This window comes from Diplotaxodon limnothrissa, linkage group LG18 (genome assembly GCF_057381915.1).
Source record: "Diplotaxodon limnothrissa isolate DT_005_m linkage group LG18, D_limnothrissa_male_GT1.1, whole genome shotgun sequence".
Classification (NCBI taxonomy): Eukaryota; Metazoa; Chordata; class Actinopteri; order Cichliformes; family Cichlidae; genus Diplotaxodon; species Diplotaxodon limnothrissa.
Window position 1 is genome coordinate 24,350,351 of NC_140613.1, and position 18,586 is coordinate 24,368,936.

An 18,586-nucleotide genomic window follows, 5' to 3' on the forward strand; every position below is an offset into this window, starting at 1 on the left:
GGGGACAACTTCACGTTCGCGCGGTGCGTCCGTAGCGTGTAGTGTGTGTGTGTGTGCTTTTTTTTCTTCACCGGGCTGTTTGTGGAAGTTGAGCTGAGGTACGTGTCCCCTTCACCTCGGTCCCGTTTGCGTCCACACCAACGGCTCTTTTCGTGGCGGTGAATTTGTTTGGCTAGCCACTGTTCGGCTAATTCGGAGCGGGGTTAGCATCCCTGCTGCTCTGCTGTGTTTACAGTCACACAGGCACAGAACTTAACCTCTGACACCTTTGGACCTGTTTTTTTTTTTTATATACTTGAAGTTTCCCCTGTTTTTGAGGACTTCTGCATGAGGACAACACCCGTATGAAGACAGCAGGGATGGCTCTGGAGCAGCTCAGTGAGGTGGTCCAAAGATGTGTAAGTATTCAGTGGTACTTGTAACCCACATCCACTCCTTCATTCTGATATCAATTCCCTAAACAGCATGTCGGCACAGCCACTGGCACCAACCTGGATGCTGGTATACAGCAGCAGTGTATAAATGCTCAGTTAGTGAAGACGGGAATAGAGGAGAAATCTTCAGTGGATCATGGGAAGTCCCTCAGCAGCCTGAGGTAGCAGCAAAACTAAGGGATGGTTCAGGGTCACCTGATCTAACTGTAAACTTTATCAAAAAGCCTAATCTTAAAAGCAGAGGGGGCGACTGTGTTCTGAACCCAAACCAGAGTGTAATATGCCAGGATTGTGTCTTTGAGATATTTGATAGAATATAATATTTAATAAGTAACTGTTTAAAATGTCTGTTTTCTCTATTTTTACCCACTTGTTTGTCTCTTTTTCATGCAGCAGGCTCTTCCAGACGACAGCTACACCACCGAGGATCACAACATCTTCACGGTTGCTGGGCAGACTTGTATCGAGGAGGGAAACAGCGCGCAGGTCCTCAGTATTGTGCTGGATGAAAAGAATCAGGTAACGTTTCTCAAAGTTGACACCAATCGCTGCTTCTCAGGTTTGTCACACACTCATCTGTGTAACTGTCTTCATCTGTGCAGGAGATTGTGAGATGCATGGGTTGGAACCTGCTGCCTCCGCTGATCCAGGTCCTGCTGAAGAAAGAAGACAAGAATCTTCCTCAGTGTCTGGCCATTTTTAACCACCTGCTGGAGGTCAGTGGTCAGGAGTGGACTTAAGATAAAACATCACTGATGAAAACTGGATGAATGTGGCATTGTAAGGGTGATCTTTGTGGTTGTTTTTGCAGACGTGCAGACCGAAAGAGCTGCTGATCGGCCTGTTGGAGCAGCTGGAGCAGGATGATCCTGATACAATAGCAGAGAGCCTCCATCTGCTCTTGAAGCCTTTACAGAAAGGTAAAGAATCTTTTTAGTCATCATGCTACTCTTCTTACTGGTTTTCTTCTTGTCTTACATACAGTCAGCTCCATAAATATTGGGACATCGACACAATTCTAACATTTTTGGCTCTATACACCACCACTATGGATTCCAAATGAAACGAATAAGATGTGCTTTAACTGCAGACTGTCAGCTCTCATTTGAGGGTATTTACATCCAAATCAGGTGAACAGTGTAGGAATTACGACAGTTTGCATAAGTGCCTCCCACTTGTTAAGGGACCAAAAGTAATGGGACAATTGGCTTCTCAGCTGTTCCATGGCCAGGTGTGTGTTATTCCCTCATTATCCCAATTACAATGAGCAGATAAAAGCTCCAGAGTTCATTTCAAGTGTGCTATTTGCCTTTGCAACCTGTTGCTGTCAACTGCCAAGAAGAGATCCAAAGAGCTGTCGCTATCAGTGAAGCAAGCCATCATTAGGCTGGAAAAAACAAAACAAACCCATCGGAGAGATAGCAAAAACATTAGGCGTGGCCAAAACAACTGTTTGGAACATTCTCAAAAAGAAGGAATGCACCGGTGAGCTCAGCAACACCAAAAGACCCGGTGTTCTGGGAATCCATCCTACCTACAAACCATCCTACCCGTTGTTTTTGCGCATGCGCACAACACGAAATGAAGTGCCAAACCATCCTACCTTTTTGAATGTGACCTACAAGCATACTTTAACAGCTAAAATTTAGTGGCAAATTGTCCTACCTTTGTTAATCTGAGCTAGAAGCATACTTTAACAGCTAAAATGAAGTGGCAAATCATTTTTCCTTTGTTAATAAGAGCTAGAGGCATACTCTGACAGGTAAAATGAAGTGGCAAGCCGTCCTGGCTTTATAATTATGAGCTAGAAACATACTCTGATGGGCAAAGGTAAGTGGCAAACCGTCATACCCACTTAAATTTGTGCTGGAATTACTCTGTGACAGCAGAAATGTGGATAAACTACTTACGGTAGGACGTTTTGCCAAAGTAGGATGCTTTGTCAGAACACCGGAAGACGGAAAACAACTATAGTGGATGACCGAAGGATCCTTTCCCTGGTGAAGAAAACACCCTTCACAACAGTTGGCCAGATCAAGAACACTCTCAAAGTCAAAAATCAATAGAAGACTCCACCAGTGTGAATACAGAGGGTTCACCGCAAGATGTAAACCATTGGTGAGCCCCAAAAACGGGAAGGCCAGATTAGAGTTTGCCAAACGACATCTAAAAAAAAGCCTTCACACTTCTGGAACAACATCCTATGGATAGATGAGACCGAGATCAATTTGTACCAGAGTTATGGGAAGAGAGGAGTATGGAGAAGGAAAGGAAGTGCTCATGATCCTAAGCATACCACCTCATCTGTGAAGCATGGTGCTGCAAGTGTCATGGCATGGGCATGTATGGCTGCCAGTGGAGCTGGTTCTCTTGTATTTATTGATGATGTGACTGCTGACAAAAGCAGTACAATGAATTCTGAAGTGTTTCGGGCAGTATTATCTGCTCATATATTCACCCAAGTGATTCAGAACTCATTAGACGGCGCTTCACAGTGCAGATGGACAATGACCCAAAGCATACTGCAAAAGCAGAGTTTTTTGAAGGGAAAGAAGTGGACTGTTTTGCAATGGCCAAGTCAATCACCTGACCTGAATCCGACTGAGCATGCATTTCACTTGCCGAAGACAAAACTGAAGGGAAAATGCCCCAAGAACAAGCAGGAACTGAAGACTGTTGCATTAGAGGCCTGGCAGAGCATCACCAGGGATGAAACCCAGCGTCTGGTGATGTCTATGTGTTCCAGACTTCAGGCTGTGATTGACTGCAAAGGATTTGCAACCAAGTATTAAAAAGTGAAAGTTTGATTTATGGTTCTTATCCTGTCCCCTTACTTTTAGTCTGTTAACAAGTGGGAGGCACTTATGCAAACTGTTGTAATTTCTACACCGTTCACCTGATTTGGATGTAAATACCCTCAAATAAAAGCTGACAGTCTGCAGTTAAAGCACATCTTGTTTGTTTCATTTGGAATCCATTATGGTGGTGTATAGAGCCAAAAATGTTAGAATTGTGTCGATGTCCCAATATTTATGGAGCTGACTGTATATGTTGCATATTGCTGTTTGGGTGCTTTTTCTTGCTATTATTATTGTGATGTATTCTCTTTTTCTCGCTTCGAACAGTGCTCGTGCGCCTGGGCGGCCGTAAGGCGTCATCCTTGGGCATGGCGCTGTCGTCCGTGCTGGACCAGGTGGCCAAACTGCCTCTCCCTCACACCAAGGAGCAAGAGGAGGATGACGTCTTTTCGTTTTGCCGGTGCTGCACTGACATGATAGATTTTGTCAGACCTTTTGTTCAAGAAGTCAGGCATAACCTGCTGAATAATGAGATGCAGAGCAAGACTGCAAACAGGACTGTGGGCAGACAGGGGAAGGATAAAGAGGATGAGCTGCGGACAGAACTTCTGAAGTTGTGAGTGAAAAAAAATGCGTTTTCCAGCTCAGACTCACGTTTGATAGTCCGACATAATGTCATAGAAAAGCGCTGCAGGGCTCTTGAAAACTGATGATGCTGAGGCTTCCTTTTTGTTTGTCTCCTCTTGAGCTGTATGAAGAGTCTGAGTCATCCTCTGTTGGAAGTACACCTCAAGGATCCTGACACGCTGGCTCTGTCCCCCCTCAGGACTTTTGCCACCGAGATTTTGGTAAACCCATTTTTCAAACGTGTAAATGGTGTCATTGCTGGTTTCTAATATGTCATCGGTTCGTCACGTACTTGCATATCGTGGTAATCGTGGTTTTCTGTGTCCTGCAGAACATCCTCGGTTCTATCGGGGAGTCCCTCAGCAGTCTCGTGCACCAGCCTCTTTTGAAGAGAAAGCAGGTTCCCGGCTTTCTCGAGGAGGTGGTGCGTTATCCTAAAGAGTCTTTGGCCAGCTTGGCTCATCTGGTGTTTGTCCATCACCTGGCTGCAGACACCTTCCCCACTGTTTTCAGGTATTTTGAAAACATATTTTTCTCCTGGGATGCACAATGTGGAATTATTCACACTTGGCTTGAAATGAATCTGTACTTGGGTGTTTCAGTAGTTCTACATTAACAAATACTGAAACATTTAAATAATGTTAATGCTCCCAACACTCCGTATTCTCTCTGCAGTCCCGTGTTCAGTCTTCGATGTAACATCGAGCACGTCTCTGTCCTCCTGTCCAGGTAACATGACATAATAATGTGTCGTGTTATAATCTTTGTTAGCGTTTTACAAAAGCTGTAAAATATGAATATGCACATTATACACACATATATAACACACACATATACCATAAGTGTCCACTTTAATGATCAACCTGTAATCAGTGATATCTATCTTTTATAGAACTGAGGAGTCCAAGCTTCAGAAAGGACTGGTAGGTGACATTTTTACTTATTTATTAGTTATTTATTACATAAATTATAATGACCTTAATCATCCAGGAGTCACGTATTGACTCCTGGATTTAATCCTATATATTTCCATGGTGCTATTTTAATTAAACACAACATGTTTAAAAGCTTATGAAAAGTTTTTCTTATGGTTTGATATGTACGGTCATCATCTTGGATGCTCATATTCAACATGGCCAAGTTTTCAAATAATGAGGTTAGCATTTGGAGAGGCTTTAGACTCTAAAACTTGAGGTTCCCCACATTTTTTTCTTATAATAGCCAATCAGAAGAAGCCAAAGAAGAAAAAGAATGAGGCTGTAAGGGTCGTTACCTGCCAGTGTAAATGGTCACTGTGTTACTTAAATCTTCTTCTGCACATTAAAAGCAGTCATCAGTGTATGATGGATGTGCATCACACAGGAGCTGTATGAGAAAAGTCTGGTGCGAGTCGAGGACGGCAGTCTGCGTGCCGACCTGCTGGAGATTAAAACCTTCCTCACAGTCCCTCAGGTGAATGCAGTCGCTTCATTATAGACCTGTTGGGTCTACTGTTGTGTTTTGTGTGCGTCATATAATGTTATTAATGTCAGTGTTTAATTTCAGAACTTAATAAAGGTCATGACGATATGTCCAAAGCATGAACTGGTAAGTTTTTAATCAATTTTGATGTGTTTAAAATCTAATGTCAGATCATTTGGTTTGAAATCGGCTTTCATTTGTGTCACCTTCATCTCGTTTTTGGTACCTAGAATGAAACTTATCTTGGGACTCAATTTTGACGATACTTCTTTTTGTCTTCAGAGAACTAAAGGACTGAAGGTTTTCCAGCTGAGCATTGATAAGTTCAACACTGAAGCCAAGTACAGATTCTTCCAGTGAGCTCCACCTTTCTTCCCTGAAAATTAATCAGAAATGTGTCTTTTCCACTTCCCACTGCAAGCGACCTGTGTCCTTGTTTCAGGTACATGTTGAAGACGAGTAACCACTCAGGAGTTGAAGGCTACATCATTAAAAATATCAAGAATCAGATAGACATTGCCCTGCAGGTGAAGATGTACATTAAAGGAAAAAATGGCAGTGTGGGCCATGTTTAAAATTTCTTGGGGGACCTAAAAGAATCTTTATCGCTCTGTCTCCAGCCAGGTAACAGTAACGTCTGGTTTGAAGGCATTCAGCTCATGCCTCTGCTGCGTAAGGTTCTTATTCTTCCAGATGGCCCAGAGACTGACCTCCTGCAGTACCTGGACAGGTCTGTGCACACACACTAATGCGGGTCACAGGAGTGTGACAGCCAGCCCCAACACGCACTGTTAAAAAGGATCATACACAGTTTAAAAGAAAGTATTACATTGTTTAATTTTGTTTCTTCCTGAGAAAATATGAGATGTTTAAATTTAATTGGACACTTCTGTGTAATCAAGAGGAATTTTATAAGTCTTTTTCTTGATAAGATTTTAAAAAACAAACATCCTTTGGTGCTTTTTATATTAAATTGTGCAATAAGTATAAACAAAGTAGTATTGCTGTTGATTTTATAGTTTTTAAAAAAGGCCAGTAAAATATACTCACTGGTCACTTATTAAATGCACTTAAGTTGCTGCCATGTGATTGACTGATTAGATATTTGAATTAATGAGCAGTTGAATCGGTGTGGCTGGTTGAGTGTACGTGTCGCCCTGATCAGAAGTCATTATTTAACAACAAAATCTCGGACTTTATGGACGAGAGTAGTTGAAAGTTTTGGAAATGTCTGGAAGGTAGATTAAGAAATAGCGCATGTGTGTGTGTTGATCTCTACAGAGTCATGGAGTCTCTAAATCTGCTGCGTTACCTGGTCATCAGAGACAAAGTGACAGAGAACCAGGTGAGTGCACTGTTGAGCTGAAAACACCAAAAATTACATTTTAAAACAAGCTGTTCACCTTCATGATGGCCTATAAGGGTATATAAGCTTTCTCTATCTGTGCTTTCTGATGCTGCTGAAGACCGGCATCTGGACAGAACTGTATAAAGTAGAAGATATGTTCATGAAGCCTCTTCGTGTTGGTGTGAACATGTCCAGGGCCCACTATGAAAGAGAGCTGCAGAACACAATGGAGGCCAAGAAGAGCAAGGCTAAAGGTCAGATCAGCAACACTTACTTTAATTTCCAGTTTTTTAGTACAACATAGAGACTCTATGCATGCACAGGAGGGGTTCTATTTTGTAGGTAGCTTGGCTTCATTTTTCTCAGGCTTCTTTTGTACTCGTCCCAACTCAAACGACTTCTTAATGGCACTTTTCAACATGTAGCATCATCAAAAGTGTTCAGAGGAGGCTTTCTGACAGCATTTGTTTCTTCACAGAAGAGTCTGTACTTTCTGTGTCTGTTGGTGGTGAGGAGCTGCCCAGCATGACACCAGAGTCACAGATTCAGGTGAGTAACACAGTCAGATATCATACTACGTATTTATGCGTGTGGGGATTAAGAAAGCACTGTGATGTTCCTGACTGCATTTTCATTGGTCCTGCCAGGCTCTGCACTCTGCCCTGCACACGTTTGACATGATTGAGAGCGTGTTGGCACGGATAGAGGAACTCATCGAGGTGAAGGACAACCTGTAACCACACAAGCTCATCTCAAACAGAAAACTGTTACTTGTTTCAAAACAAAGTGCTAGTGCACTGCTGGTCTCTTTGTTTTACAGTGTAATTATAAAATGTTGCATACATTGTCAATTAGAAGTTTAAAAAAAAAAGAAAAAAAAGGCAAGTTTGTATCAGCTCTGTAATAAACTTTCAAACTTTTGTACTTGCAGGTTAAATCAAGTGTTTTCATTTTTGGTGAAAGTGTAAAAAAGTTGTGGTTTGGTAAAAATAATTTGTAACCTTTGGAAGCTTCAGTTTCTCCTGCCGTCACAAAAATATCTCAAGTTCATGCAGCCTGTGTTGCCCAGAACACTCTAGCACAAAGAGATGCTATAGGTTATAAAGGTAAAAACAAAAAAAGACTCAAAAGTAGCTCACAAAACGATACATAAGTTTACAAAGTGCAAAAGGGTAAACACACTTAAAGTAATAAAATGTATCCCATGTAACAGAATTGTTTAAAATTAAGTCTATAGAATTTAGATTTAAGCAGTGATTCAAAGGAAGTCTGGCTCTGTGTGCTCGATCTTCTCAGGTAGGTCATTCCAGATGTGAGGGGGCCTGAAAAAGCAAAATCACCTACAGATTTAAATTCTTGCCTTTAGCACAGCTTGAAGGGTCCAACCCGAGGCTGTGAGCAGGCACACGTGGGGTCAGAGGTTCTGCTACGTACATCGAGGCCACAGGCGCGTTTTGACAAGAGAGAGAGCAACTTTTCATTAATGCCAGAGAAGAGAGCAGCAATAGTCCAATCTTGAGAAAATACTTCCTTTCATTCATTCAACCATTTTTAAAAAACTTTGCAAAATTTGGTGATATTAGCAATTCATAAGCAAGTTATTTCACTACAACCCATATTTTTACCCCAGGTTACTACAAAAAATAAATAAATGCTGAACTGTTTTCTTGGGTCCAGGTAACAAAAAGTGGAAAATAAATTCCTTCTAAATGAATATAACCATGTAACCTGAATGAGAGACGTCATTTTGTTTTTGCCTTTATTATTAACCTGAACTGGGAAAAACTGACACTTCAGTGTTTTCCATAAATAAACCAAACTCAGACATGCACACACTAATGAAGCAGAATTTCACACATTCACAGGATACAGATATGCACCTTCAAATTAAAAGCCTTTATGGCAGTGATAACTGTAAACAAAATATGGATTATTCCCTCTTTAAAAGGTCAAGAGTTATAGCAATATCTGCAATGTTTCCACCATTTTAAAATGCCCTTCTTCACAGTTCTTTAGACTACATCATAGCTGCTGTGAATATAAGAAATCTTTACTTTGAGGTGCACCGTGTCAACCACGAAGCCGAAGGGGGGAAAACTGCAGCACCTTACAAGGAGTGAACGTTCTCTCTCATGCTGACGTGCCTTTTCTGCACCTGAACCACAGCCTAGGACATCATAGTTTTACTGGTTCCTGGTGCTCTCACAGCACAGTCTCACAGGTCTTTGAACAGCGGGTGTTGAAGAGCCTGAGCAGCTGTGATCCTGGTGGAAGGGTTCAGATCCAGCAGCTTATCCAGCAGGTCGTAAGCCTCATCGGGAACTCTGTCCCAGCCACGCTCATCCTCCTCCTCTCCCATCTTTTCCTGTTTTGGAAGGCGAGTTGCGGTGTCATTACCACCTGAATATTTGTGCTTGTTCGTGTGACTACACAAGAGTTCTGCAGGAGTTTCATCTGCTTCCTTTTTGTGTGGTTTGAGTGTTCTTTCAGTGGGACGGTGTGTGGGCGTATCATCTTGGATCTTGTGATGATGAGTGTCAGTGGAATCTGCAGTAGCCTCAGGAAGTGGTGTGACTTTGTTATCTGGCGATGGCCTCAATCCTCTGAGTGTCTCACACAGGGTCCTGAGGTCCTGTCGAGGGAGCTCCCGACTGCACACCACCGCTTTACCTGAATCAGATTCAAGCCCATAAAAATAAGATCACTCTGTACAGAGGTTTTTTACAACCCTGTTTCTGAAAATGTGACACTAAAATGTAAATGAAAACAGAACACAGTGATTTGTGAATCTTTTTCTTCCCATCTCAGGACCTAATAAAAACAATAATTCTATACTGTGTGAAATATATTTTTAAAAATAGTCGAGCTAAAAAGGTCATCCTAGATTCTCAGTCTTTCTGCGGTATGGAGATTATCCAGAACATCTCTGAAATGTTTTGGAACATCTGCATACGTCTTTTTCAGGGAAGGTCCTGCTGAACCTCTTTTAGGATTCATTTCAGCAGCACGGCTCCAGATGTTAAACTAAGATGTATGCAGGCCAGAGCTGTCACCCCCTGAATGCATTTGGAGCATCATGAAATCAAAAATACAACAAAGGAAGCCATGAATTCTTAAATCCTAAATCACGTGAGAGAAGGAAAGCATTTCACTGCACCCCCTGGTCTGATCAGGTTACAGAGTTTGCTACAAGACCTTTGCAGAAACATGGAGCTGGCATCAAATTTAAAACAACACAAAAAGTTTCATGTGTTGTTCTGCACCATTTTCAGTTCACTATACTTTTTTTTCATATTTATATTTATGCAGTGCATTAACTCTGAAAACTGTGCTGCAGAATATTGTTCCACTGCAGAATTATAGTGACTCTATTGGTGATGAACTGCCTGCAGGATTAATCACTGCAGTCTTGCAGGTGCAGTGAGGATCTGCGTTCTGCAGAAGACCCAAAAGAAGACATTTATACGCACTGAACGACTTGGCAGCCTTGATGGTCTCTCTGGAGCCTCGTAGGGTCATGATCTGAACGAGCGCAATCATGTCATCGGTGGCCTTAAAGAACGGGTAACGGCCACTGAGCAGTGAGAGCAGGATCACACCAGCTGACCACACGTCTATGGCTGCAGTGCAGGGTGACAGGACAGGGGAGGGTGCAAGAGTGCAGATTAGTAAGAATAAAAAAGAGAACATCCCAAATTTGCTATTTTTAGGCAATTTTTGGAAAACCTGCCTGGCTCATATGACAGGAAATGTTACCAAGCATGAGAAAACAGATTTTGTTTTTTTAATACTAGAGAGCATCTCTGAGCATGCAGCACCTTAAATCACGTTCAACAAACCACATCAAAGCAGATGGGCTAAAGCAGCAGTGTGGTAGATACATATATTTATTTTCTTTGCTTTTAAACATGTATTATAAATAATGACTTGAGACACCCACCCGTGCCTTGGTTGGGACACTTTGTGAGGACTTCTGGTGCTCTAAACCCTGGAGTTCCTGCCCGGGGCGCCACCTGCGACTTTCTGCAGTCACAAACAAGGACAGGAATGAGGTATTAGAAGTGACACAAAACAGAAACTAACAATTCTTCGTTTAGTGGAAGTGGATTGGAATGAGAATTTAGTTTTAATAATAAATAATTTTTGTTCTTGTACAGCTGACACAAGCACCATTAAATCATATTTCATATAAATGAAAGAAATCATATAAATGTTTCACTGTCTAGAATAATGCCCAAAACATGTGCAAGGTAAACTGGAGGTGCAGGAGGATGTTTTGTTAGTTACCTGGACAAGCAGACGTTGCAGACCCGATCAGTGAAGTAGCAGTTACAGGTTAGACCTCGCTGTACGGGTCTCTGACTGCTGCTCTGGGTCCTGACAGGCAGGGTGGCTGAAGAGTACTTACGGCTGGTTGCGTCCTCTGTTTTACTTGGTTTTACCAGCTAAAGAGTAATGATGATTCAATTTTTAATGTCACCTCCAAAACACTCAAGGTCACCTTATATCACTTAATAATATATAATAAGACCCAGCAGGAAAAGTTGCAGCAGGGAACACAGTGTAGCTCAGTATGGGGTTTGATAGCACCTAATGCTATCAAACTGAATAAGCTTATATAAAAAAGTAATTTTATTTCTGTTAAGCAGTCCTACATGTGAACCTGAGAGACAAGAGTTGCAGAGCTTCGTCACAGCATAAGAGAAGCCTCTAAAAACCCATCTTGTCCATGCTGATGAAAGCTAATGACAGTAAATCTGTTGATGAGCCACAGGGAGTGGGAGGGAATGAAAGTCTGGAGGTCAGCGACATATGCAGCGCAAAGACTACAAAAAGCTTTCAGTGTTAATATTTTAAAGGTAATTAGTTGCAGTACAGGGAGGAAAAATAGCAAGGTTTAGGATTAGGATGGCTGTGTCATGTTCAGTGTGAACTGCATAACTGTAGATGAGCTGAATATGTTTTTTGGTGATGCACACCATGCTGAGCTACGGAAAGCTTTCAGCCAATAGCTCTTTCGGAATCACCCTGGTGGTGCAAATATACCATTTATGTCTCTCATAATGCGCTATTGTCGTTATCGTTTTCTTCCATCACTTCATAGTAAAACAATTTATTTTTGTAACAGGCTACAATTTAAATGTTTTTCTTGGCTAAATTGTCTTTTATGTGTAGACAAAACACTGGCTCATCCCTTTAGTTTAGTCCCTTTTCTATGCTTGGATCAAAGGTCAGTGTTGAGTGGATTAACAAACAAAAAAATGTTCCTCTTAAAATGCTTGGGTCCGGCCAATGTTCAAAGAAAAACTTTTCTTGCAAGAAAATCTAAAGATATGAGCAGCAGCTCAAGACTTTTGCACAGTACTGTAGTTTCCCCCCATTGCTTACCTCTGTCCTAATGGCAGCGTGTTTGGTGTTGGAGAGAGCTGGTGTGCAGCTGTTCAGGTCCCTCTCTCCAAACACAGTCCGTGGTGCTTTGCGTAGCTCTATCAAATCCTAAAGAAAACCAACATGGACGATGACATAAGCAAAACATAAACAATGATGTTATAAACATCCAACCATAACCATACTTCAGTCTTGTGCAACACAGTGAAGTGTAATTAGAGTAAATTTTATCACTGGACAGAAACACCTAATGAAGATAAAAATGATGGTAAATAAAATAAGTGCAGACACCTTTGTGTGCTTTGTGCGAGAGGTGGTCACAGTGGTGGTAGCAGAATGTGCTTTTTTAATCAGTGCTTTTCGAGAGGTTGAAGAAGCTGTGGTGGTGGAGGAAGATGCGGAGGAATTTGTTGGGTGTATTTGCTGCCGTGCAGGCAGTGGAAGAGAGGTGGAGACTGTTGTGGTTTTTGAAGAGAGTTTAGGTGGTGCTTTGCTCCGCTGTGCAGCCACTTGTTTCCCTGTGGACCCTCCACCTTTCTGTGATGGTCTCTTTCTCACCACCTTCAATAGCTCAATCTGGGTGTCAGCTGTACCCTGTGCCAGGCCGAAATCCACCAGTGCGTACCTGTGCATACAGTTACACAAAAAAACAAACCACAAAAGCCAAAATGTAATAAAGTGTATGTGGAATTTATTAGTGTAATTTACTTTTTAACATACATTCTAATCTTATAGCTGAGTGATGCTCCAGCACTGTATCAATATAGACAACACATAGCATCAGATCATGAGCACTACATCAGAATATTAGCATTAGAATTGACAACAGATTTATAAAGGGACGGCAATTGTTTTTTAATACCCGTACACTCTTTAATGTTATTTACTCAAAGCGTCTATCTGAACTTCCTGAACTTGTGATTTCTTTAGATGCTGAAAAGGCTTTCGATAGGGTGGAGTGGGAGTACTTGTTTGCAGTTTTAGAGAAATTTGGTTTTGGTGATAAATTTATTTCCTGGATTCGGCTTCTTTATTCGTCCCCTAAAGCCAGTGTTCATACTAATGATGTTTACTCTGATTATTTTGCGCTGGGTCGTGGTTGTCGTCAAGGTTGCCCTTTGTCTCCCTTACTCTTTGCCATTGCCATCGAGCCTCTGTCTATTACATTGCGATCTTCTTCTGTATTCAGGGGAATCATCCGTAATGGAATTACACATAAAGTATCATTGTATGCGGATGACTTGTTATTATATATGACTGACCCCGCATGCTCCATCCCTGCTGTTTTAAGTATTCTGGAGAACTTCAGTTCGTTTTCAGGTTATAAATTGAATTTGGGGAAAAGTGAGTGTTTTCCTGTTAATACGGCAGCACGTCAACTTCAACAGTCCGATCTACCCTTTCGTCTCAGTCCGTCTGGGTTTAAGTACTTAGGGATTAACGTGACTCGCTCTCTAGCTGGCCTTAAATCAGCAAATTTGTCTCCTCTTATATCTAGGGTCACATCTGATATTCAAAGATGGGGTAATCTCCCCCTTTCTTTAATCGGTAAGATTAACGTTGTTAAAATGAACATCTTACCAAAATTTTTATTTTTATTTCAGTCAATTCCCTTATTTTTGCCGAAACATTTTTTTGTTTCACTGGACAAGATTATTGGTTCTTTCATTTGGGGAGGGAAGCCACCTAGGGTCTCTAAAACTTTGCTGCAGCGATGCAGATTTAGTGGAGGACTTGCATTACCTAATTTTTTAGTCTATTACTGGGCCGCTCACATCCATAAACTTTGCTACTGGCTAAAATCTTCTGGTTCCTCGTGGTGTAAATTGGAGCTATCATCATGTAAGGGCTCTTCTTTACCGGCTTTGCTCTATTCCTCTTTACCCGTGAGACCCTCTCTGTACACTGATAATCAGGTGGTTCTTAACACACTCAAAATCTGGTTTCAGTTTAGACGTCACTTTAATTTTGTAATGCCGTCTTCCTCGGGTCCTCTAAGCGAAAACCATTTGTTTCCCCCTTCACTTTTGGACTCGACATTTTCAGTGTGGTGTGACAAGGGTATAAAACAGTTCAAACATTTATATGTGGATGGTGTTTTCGATAGTTTTCCCAACTTGTCTTCTCGTTACAATCTCCCTGTTACCCATTTGTTTCGCTATTTTCAAATTCGAAATTTTGTTGCCAAGTGTTTCCCAAATTTCCCCTCTTTACCTCCAGAACAGCAGTGGGAAACTACGTTATCATTTGTTCCTCATCACAGAGGAACCATTTCGAAACTCTATGATGCTATTCTGTCTTTTAGTAACCACTCTAATGTTAAGCTTAAGCGTACATGGGAAGAAGAACTGGGATTTCGAATACATGAGGAGTCTTGGGAACGGGCTATAACGAGGATACGATCTTCCACCTCCTGTGCTCGTCTTGGACTTATTCAATTTAAGGTCATACACAGGGTGCATTTCTCTAAGTCTAGACTTTCTGAATTGTATCCAGAAGTGGAAAATAAATGTGATAAATGCCATGGTTCTCCTTGTCACCTTAGCCACATGTTTTTTCTGTGCCCTGAGCTACAAGGTTTCTGGAAAAGGTATTTTGCTATTATGTCAACTGTTCTTGGGGTAACTCTTCATCCTTGTCCTCTGATTGCTGTGTTTGGGATTCCTGCTCGCTCACTTACACTTGATTCCACACAAAGGGATATTATAGCCTTCACATCCCTATTAGCGAGACGTCTAATATTGTTGCATTGGAAGTCTGCTAAGTATCCTACTATTTCCCGGTGGCTTAAAGATGTCATGTTTTTTTTAAAACTTGAAAAAATTAAATATACGTTGAGAGGTTGCACAGCCAAATTTTTTCACAAGTGGCAACCCTTTATCTCTTATTTTGCTAGTCTAGAGGTATTGCCTGTTTAAATCTACTTTTGTTACTGTTATATTCCTCTAATATGTTTGATGGTTGTGTTGATCTGTGTGGGACTGGGGGGGGGGGGGGGGGGGGGGGTTGTGTTTTGTTTTTTTTTGTTGTTTTTTTCATATATATATATGTTAATTTACTTAGGAAAATTAAGAAAGGTTGATTGTATTTCGGTAACTGCAAGTACTGTTTTCTTTTTTCAATAAAAATATTTTCAAAAAAAAGAAAAGAATTGACAACAGATAAAACATTACAAATGTTCTGCAGCTACTTACATTTTGCTCTTTCTGTTGTAGAGGAAATTGTTTGGTTTGATGTCTCGATGAATTATGCCAAACTGGTGGATGTGTTTCAGAGCCTTTAACAGGTGGTAGATGTACAGGCGGACCTCTTCAAAAGTTAGCGACCCAATGATGTCCTGGTGAATATGTTTAGTTTCAATCAGAAGTTTTAAAAGACATTTTTAAGCAACGTCAACATAATCAGGAGAAGAGACTGATTTAGAAGCTCAGATTGTGTCCATTAAAAATAAATAAATCACTTCAGTATAAACACTGCATGTCACTGCAGTAACATACGACAAAGTACCTACCACAATGGCTTGATGCTCCATGTAGGGCATTACAATCACCACATGGTCCTCCTTCCTGAAGCAGTATGTCACTCCCATCACATTCTCTCTGCCTCTGCAAAGTGGATTAAGGGCACAGCTCAGAAGACAGGCGTCATTTCATTATAATGTGTTATGTCTGCAAGAAATGTCAATCTCGGACGTTCACTTCCAAGAATCATTACAGAAGCACTCAACCACAAATGCACACTCATTTATAAATTGGTGTGTTTTATGCTGCACGACTTGTCAACCCCAGCCAGCAGTGTACCAAACTGCGTAGGTTAAACTGAATCATAAGATGTCACAAATGAGAAACCCACACATCGATTTACCACAGCATAAAAATAAACTTAAAAGCAAGAAATCAAATAAAATTTGGTCTTTTCTGATTTTACATTTTTGGGATACTCTGCTCTTTCACAAACACAGTACCGGTAATACTAAAAGAAAAGTTAGTGTGGAGGTTAATTTGGACTGAGAACCTTCACAGACTTAATTTGGAGGTGTGCTACCAATTCCACATGGAATTATAGGAAAATTAAATAATAATCAAATTGAATCCCCGCATTATCTGTCAAAGAATAAAAACATACACTCACCAGCCACTTTATTAGGCACACCTACTTACTCTGCTCTTTATTGAAAATATCTAATCAGCCAATATCATATCAGCAACTCAATGCATTAGGCATGTAAGAAATGCCAAATATGAAAGTGCAACTCAAAGGAACTCTATAATTTAACCAGGTCCAGGTCTTTAAGAAGGATTAGTGACAGTGTATAGTGTTACAGTAACACAAACTAAATAAATAAATAGATGTTGATAGAAAAAACATCAGTGTAATGTCAATAAAATTCTAAGTTACTTCATTGGTCTCACCCTGCAACAGTGAGACACTGAAGCTCAGCAGCAATCCGTGTGGGATGGCTTGTTGGGATGAGATGCTTCAGTGCAAACATCTCTCTTCTCCCATCTCGCATCTGCGTCTCACCCAAGTATACTGAGCTGAACGTACCTAATGAAGACGCACAAATGTCATCAGCACTTCTCCTTATGAGGTTAGTGAACGGCTAACAATCCTTCTCCCAGCTGTATAAAAACTCCAAAACTGACTACGTACCTGCTCCAATTTTGTCTATAATGCGGAAAACTTTGGCTAGCTGAGGAACAGCTTTGTAAAGAAACTCAATGTCCATCTCCACGTCCGCTGGAAACAAACAAGACAAAAAAAATCAACTGTCAGAACACCATTACTCGTGTGGTGTATATGGTTAACACATAGAAAGTAATAGGAACGGGAAGGGAGAGAGATAGAGTATCGATACAGCTGTATAAGCCCGGCTTAATCTCAGGGTGGTGGGTTTGAGCGCTGCGTTGGGCGTTCGCATTGAGGGCAGGGATAGCTCAGTAGGTAGAGGCCCCATGATCGGAAGGTCGAGGGTTCAAATCCACTGAACGGCTACCCTGAGGTACCCCTGAGCAAGATACCGTCCCTACGCTGCTCCCCGGGCGCCCACTGCTTCACTGAGTGAATGTGTTAAATGCAGACGGAGATCAGTAACTGTGACACAATTTGGAGTTAAAGAAAAATACTGGCGGCCACACTGCTACCCCTCAGCCTTCTAGTAGATGCACTTATGGTATTATTTAAAAAAAATCCTACAATCTTAAAGTAAGTTTAAAAAGAATAAAGAAAGCAAAATAAATATAAAAAATATGATATGATTGTCTTAAAAATGAATTCTGCCCAGAGTGAGGTTATTAATACTGTGTGCAAACCCTAAGCTACAGTGACAAACTATAGCTGAGCACACAGATTTTAATTGTATATCAGCTATAATAATGTAGTTCCAATATAAGGATGCATTTCTACTGAAATATTTCTGTCATATCACAGTTGTCCAACTCACGGGAGATTTTCCGTTTCTTTTGACCTCTGTCAGCTTTCATAAGGCATCCGTCTGTGCTGGGCTCAACGCAGGCAGGAGAAAACTCCATCTGAAAACCAGAAAACAGGAACATCGTTAGAGACACTTACAGATGGAGCAAACACTCGTGATTTAAGTTTGGTAAACACTTTATTTAAAATATTCTGTAGCTGTACAAGTCCTCGTTACTGTAAACGTCTGCAGTTATAGTTTTTTGAAGAGCGCGGTCCGACTTCCTAGATACCACTAGCACTAGTTAGCTCGCTAACTGCAGCTGCTAGAGCAAAAACACAAAGAAACTTACCGCTTCAGTTGGTTGTAAAGTCCAAAAGTGTCTCAAATTAACGCCTCATAAAGTCACCATACAGCCCCGACCAACATCTCTACCGGTAAAGCATCAATTATAGGTTTATATTCCGCTCTGGCGGTGGCTGAAGAACTTTGTACAGACTTTCGGATTGAAGCGTCTCCGCCAACAACAAACTCCGCGCTAAAAGTGACGTCAACGAAATCTCGCGGTACAGCAGCAGAAATCACGTGACGCTCCAAGCACACGGACGAGAACGATTTAATTACAGTTGTGATGTATCGCTGCATGACTTATTTAAAACTAAAACTGCTGCCTGTGAATTACACGTTACACAGCCAAATAACAGTTTAGTGTTTTCTGTTTATTTTCCTTGTTACTCCGTTATGAGTTGTTGGCTCATAAGAATGGCTGTTGACAATTTTGACCAAATTTAAAAAGACTAAAACTAATAACATTTCCTGTATATTTTAGGAGCCCATTCAACACTGATTTTTGATTAAAAATATAATATTCAATTGAAATAGTCGAATATTCTTTTTCCCTTTCAAACACAAAAAACAGATGTAGAGCGCCCTCTGGTGGACAAATTGTGCCTCATCAAAACTTGGTTAACATGGTTGAAGGATGTTTCTCACATCACTTTACTTTTTTCCATTTATCAGCAGTTATAAATGCAGAAATCAACAGGTTGTGAAATAGTTCATATTTTACAATAATATCGTCCCACAAATAAATCTAATGCATAATTTCAGTTCTTGT

At 40.9% G+C, this 18,586-nt stretch overlaps 2 protein-coding genes across 2 annotated transcripts; one reads left to right on the top strand and one right to left on the bottom strand.

Annotated features, from left to right (window-relative positions):
• Positions 1-20: 20 nt before the first annotated feature.
• On the top strand, positions 21-7,485 carry glmna (glomulin, FKBP associated protein a). Its single transcript, XM_085377896.1, has 18 exons — positions 21-398; positions 828-953; positions 1,037-1,150; positions 1,246-1,354; positions 3,560-3,848; positions 3,981-4,080; positions 4,191-4,372; positions 4,535-4,588; positions 4,752-4,782; positions 5,222-5,311; positions 5,405-5,446; positions 5,603-5,676; positions 5,763-5,847; positions 5,941-6,050; positions 6,602-6,665; positions 6,787-6,922; positions 7,147-7,217; positions 7,316-7,485. The coding sequence occupies exons 1-18, from the start codon at positions 345-347 to the stop codon at positions 7,403-7,405; spliced, it is 1,821 nt and encodes a 606-aa protein (XP_085234022.1). The 5' UTR covers positions 21-344; the 3' UTR covers positions 7,406-7,485.
• Positions 7,486-8,883: 1,398 nt separating this feature from the next.
• On the bottom strand, positions 8,884-17,851 carry cdc7 (cell division cycle 7 homolog (S. cerevisiae)). Its single transcript, XM_085378089.1, has 12 exons — positions 17,822-17,851; positions 17,500-17,587; positions 16,710-16,796; positions 16,469-16,604; positions 15,568-15,661; positions 15,251-15,393; positions 12,348-12,681; positions 12,057-12,164; positions 10,956-11,113; positions 10,609-10,691; positions 10,139-10,288; positions 8,884-9,338 (listed from the first exon to the last, which is right to left on the bottom strand). The coding sequence occupies exons 2-12, from the start codon at positions 17,585-17,587 to the stop codon at positions 8,884-8,886; spliced, it is 1,836 nt and encodes a 611-aa protein (XP_085234215.1). The 5' UTR covers positions 17,822-17,851.
• Between the last annotated feature and the right edge of the window lie 735 nt (positions 17,852-18,586).